This window comes from Octodon degus, unplaced genomic scaffold (genome assembly GCF_000260255.1).
Source record: "Octodon degus isolate 3935 unplaced genomic scaffold, OctDeg1.0 scaffold00109, whole genome shotgun sequence".
NCBI lineage: Eukaryota > Metazoa > Chordata > Mammalia > Rodentia > Octodontidae > Octodon > Octodon degus.
The window spans coordinates 351,508-356,246 of NW_004524685.1; the positions used below are offsets into that span (position 1 = coordinate 351,508).

General features: G+C 41.5%; 1 protein-coding gene across 1 annotated transcript in view; it reads left to right on the plus strand.

Annotated features, from left to right (window-relative positions):
• Window positions 1-790: 790 nt before the first annotated feature.
• The window catches only part of LOC101572305 (guanylate-binding protein 1), a 21,671-nt gene continuing 17,722 nt past the window's right edge, over window positions 791-4,739 (plus strand). The window contains 2 exon segments of the mRNA XM_023724332.1: window positions 791-980; window positions 3,567-3,694. Coding sequence (XP_023580100.1) covers window positions 791-980; window positions 3,567-3,694 — 318 coding nt within the window.

Below are 4,739 nucleotides of genomic sequence, written 5' to 3' on the forward strand. Positions count from 1 at the left end.
GTATTTGCGATTGTACTCACATGCCTCTCTGAGTTTGTACTCACTCACTGGGAAGCTCAGGGAGCCCAGGGTCAGACAGCGCCCTTGCCTGTGCCCCTGCAAATCCTTGCAAGGTCCCTATTATGTGCCTCACTCACATGGTCAGCTGTTTTCATACAATTTGCAGAAGCAGCTTGCTGCTTTCCCTTCTGGGAAGCAGGGTGAGAAATGCTGGACGTCCTATTCCGTGAAATGAGCGCAGCCCCTAGGGGTGGAAGGAGGATCACATTTTAAAACCCCTGAAATTCAATCCCCGCCCCCCCCTCGTTGGGGGGGCGCACCGGGAGGGATCTGAACATTGTCCAAAAGGCATACATCAAGCTGTGAACCATGTATTCAGGAGGGGCTTTATTCATTACAAGAATTAATGAACTGATAAATATTTAATTTATTACATACACCCAGAGTGGAAGAAAAACTCTTTAAATATTACTGTATATTCCATTTGTCTCTATAAATTTTTTATCTGAATCCAAAGAGAACTTTCTACCATAAATTATATGGAAGATTTGAGTTGTGAGAGCCATTGGATATTGATGTAAAAAAATCGCTATGACTTTAATTGAACGACTTGGATAATATTTTCAGAACTTCCTCAGCTGATACGAGTTTTCCCTCATGCGTCTTGTTGATGCGGACAGCGCTTGTTTGTTCGTGCTGGGGAATTTCCTGAATCCAGTTTCTCAGCACGAACACTGCAGGTTCTGCCTCTTCCCATCCCTGCCCTTGCAGACCAGCGCACAGGCTGGCCATGGCCGCCGAGACCTGCATGCCACACCCCGTGTGCCTCATTGCTAAGACCAAAGGACGACTGAAGGTGAACCAGGAAGCTCTGGGGATCCTGTCCGCCGTCTCCCAGCCCGTCGTGGTCGTGGCCATCGTGAGCCTGTACCGCACAGACACATCCTACCTGGTGAACAAGCTGGCTGGGAAGAAAAAGGGTGAGTGCTGCCAGCGAGGCTCTGCTGAGCCCCTGACCACCCCCACTGCCAGCGTCCTGCATGGGGGTGGGGAGGGGAGAAGAGCCCGGGAGGATTTGCCAGCTAATCTGCCACTGATAAGCTTTACATCTTCACTTCAATCTGTTCTAGAAGATAAGAGTCAGCTCACCAGCTCACCCTACTATGCCTTAGCTTTCCCTTGGAAACCATAAATGGGTCCTTTCCTGAAGAAAGGAAAGAAGTAATAGGAATAATTAATTTACATGGCAGTAAACTTTCAAACTCTTATGAAGATGTTCATATAGTAAGAGCCAGCCACTGACTTTCGGGGTTAAAAAAATTTTCATTTGCATCACATGTTTTCTATTGCTTAAAATTTACATAATAGGCTGGGGAGATAGCTTGGTGGTCTAAGGGCCTGCCTGGCGAGTTCAGGGTCTTGAGTTCTATCCTCAGTATCGCATTCAACCCCCTCCACCATCTAGGTTCTGTCTCTGGTCCTAGAGCCCCCAGTGTGCTGTCCCGCAACAGGGAGTGGTAGCGCACACCTGTGATCCCAACACTGGGGAGGCTGAGACAGGCTCACTACGAGTCTGAACTGTGTAGTGAGCTCTGTATCAACAATAAATAATAAAAATCTACATAATATACAATTTTCCCTTTTACTCATTCTTATGTGATTAGTTTCTGGCACTATGTAAAATCACCTATTTGTGCTGTCACCACTTCCATCCCTTTCCAAGACAACCTCCTCCTCTCCAAGAAGAACTCTGGGTCCATTAAACAGCAGCTCCCTGTGCACCAACCCCCTCCACCATCTAGGTTCTGTCTCTGTGAATTTGACTCTTCTACATACACCCCGCATGTGCGATCAAAAAGATTTGTTCTTCCGTGATTGTTTTGTTCACTTGGTGTGATGTCCATTTGTCCAAGTTTTCTTCTTTTCAAGGCTCAAAAACGTATGAATACCGTATATCAATTTGTTTATCCATTCATCTAAGTGGACAGTGGCTTTGTTCCACTTTTGTCCTGTTAGGAATACTGTTGGCATGTGCATGGACGTAAATATACTGGCTCAAGCTCACACTTTCAGTGTCCCTGAGCGTACACCCACAGGTAGTGTTGCTGAACCACATAGTAATTTATTTAATTTACTGAGTAATCGCTATCCATTTTTCAGAATCCTTGCATCATTTTATATTCCCATCAAAAATGTACAAATGTGTGGGCTGGCCAGATAGCTCAGTGGACTAAAGTACCTGCTTAGGCAGACACAGCGACCAGGGTTTGATCCCCAGCATGCCAGCTCTACCCCTGGGGTATGCTGAGATGGCTATTGAGACTGGGCATGATGGCACAGGCCTGTAATCCCAGCTTTTGGGAGGCTGAAAACAGGAGAATCACTATGAGTCCAATCTACCTAATGAGACCCTGTAGACCCTGTACTAAATACATTTTGAAAAATGTACACATGTCCTAACTTTTCCATACTCTGTAGTTATTTGTTTTTTTCTGTTTGGTTATGTTCACATATATGTTTCGATAGTGGCTATTTGGATGGGTGTGAAATAGTATCTTGTGGTTTTAATCTACTTTTTCATGAATGAAAATAATGCTATACATCTTTTTCTGTGCCTCATGGCCACTTGAATATATTTATACAAATGCCTACTCAAATAATTTGTTCATTTTTAATGTGATTATGGTGCATCATTGTAGAAACTTGATATATTCTAAATATCAGTCCTTTATCAGGTACCTGTCTGTCAAATATTCTCTCCAGTTCCATAGTTATGCGTGTTACATTTTTAGTCTGTGAAGGTGAACATTGATGGAGAAATTTTTCAACTTTGAAGAAATCTAATAAGCTCTGTATTTCTTATTTGTTGTCTACATTTTCACTTTTTCTGTCCAACATTATACCTTCTATTTCCTTCTCTTGCCTAATTATATAGGATACGACTTACAGACACCTTTTTCTTGCTTCTGATTCTAGAGGAAAAGATCTCAATTTTTGCCACTGACCATGATGTTGCCTGTGAAGTTTTATCTGTGGCAATGATTGAGCAGACGTGGCTTGTTTCCATGCCAAGTTTCTTGAGTGTTTTGCAGTACTGCGGATAGAACGCTGCCAGGACTAAGCTACATTCCTACATCAGCAGCCTTTACTGCTGTTGTTATTGTTATTGTTATTGTTATTTGGTACTGAAGATTGAACCTAGAATCTCAAGCACACTTGCAGAGAGTTCTACCACTGAGTTCCATATCCAGCCCTTTTTTACATTTTATTTTCAGACAGACCAGGATTGACCAGGATGAACTTAAAGTGGTAATTTTGCCTCAGCCTCCTCTTCAGCTCGTATTAAAGATTGGTATGAGTGTGCTGACATTGTGAATGTTTTTCTTATCATGAAACTGCTCAATTTTCTTCTTGCATCAGATAACCTACTCTTCACTGTTTATCTCATGCTAAGTAAGGTCAGTGCTGTCTGTGGTTTTAGTTCTCTCTCCTAACATTTATTATATGTTCATCTTAGTTTCAGGAACACCTGCTATTATCCATCTCATCTCCTCTGTTCTCTGCAGGCTTCTCTCTGGGCTCCCCAGTGCAGTCTCACACCAAAGGAATCTGGATGTGGTACGTGCCTCACCCCAAGGACTCCAAGCGTATGCTAGTCCTTCTGGACACCGAGGGCCTGGGAGATGTTGAGAAAGTAAGGATGGATGCTTCCAGTTTGGGAATCGCTCCTCATTTGGGAATATTCACTAAAATAAGCAATTTATTCTTATATAAGAGATGAAAAGCAACATGGTTAATATGATGTTTTAAGTATCACCAACAATATATAAACAAAGCAAGTGATTCTGTATGAAAAAAGAAAGCACAAATATACTCTGTGTCAAGAATCTTATCCTACTGCAGACTTTAAGGAATTATGTGTTGAAGCCTCATGACTTTGACTTTAAATTAGAGCTCTAGTTTAAATTAGTGCCCTTAGAAAATAATTTGTCTTCCTTTAACTTAAGCTTTCTGATTGTCAAATACATGTAACAACTTTATATATACTTCCCAGTATCATCTCAAATGTTTAATAAGATAACATTTCTGGTATATAATAATTGGTATAAAATAGCTACAGTATTATAACAAAACATTTTTGTATTTATGTATTTATATAAGCAGTCCAAGGATTGAAAAGTTGGGCACTCTATCACTCTATCATATGTCCCTAGGCCCTTATTTATTTATTTTTTATCTTGAAGACTAAATTTCTTAGACTGACGTACAACTTATTCTCCTGTGTCAGCCTCAAATGCTGGTGGGATTACAATCATGCACCACTCCATTAGGGTCTACATCTCTTACAAATAAATTTTGCTACTAAAAAAGTGAAATTTTTTAATTTCTAAAAATTATTTATTGAGTGGCTTCGTCCGCCGCCGCCTTTCTTCGACTGGTGGGACTCAGTTCGTGCTCTCGTCGCCTCGCATCCGCCGTCTTTTAGAGACCAAACGCCATGCCTTCAATTAAGTTGCAGAGTTCTGATGGAGAGATATTTGAAGTTGATGTTGAAATCGCTAAACAATCTATGACAATCAAGACCATGTTGGAAGATTTGGGAATGGATGATGAAGGAGATGATGACCCAGTTCCTCTACCAAATGTTAATGCAGCAATATTAAAAAGGGTCATTCAGTGGTGTACCCATCACAAGGATGACCCTCCTCCTCCTGAGGATGATGAGAACAAAGAAAAGC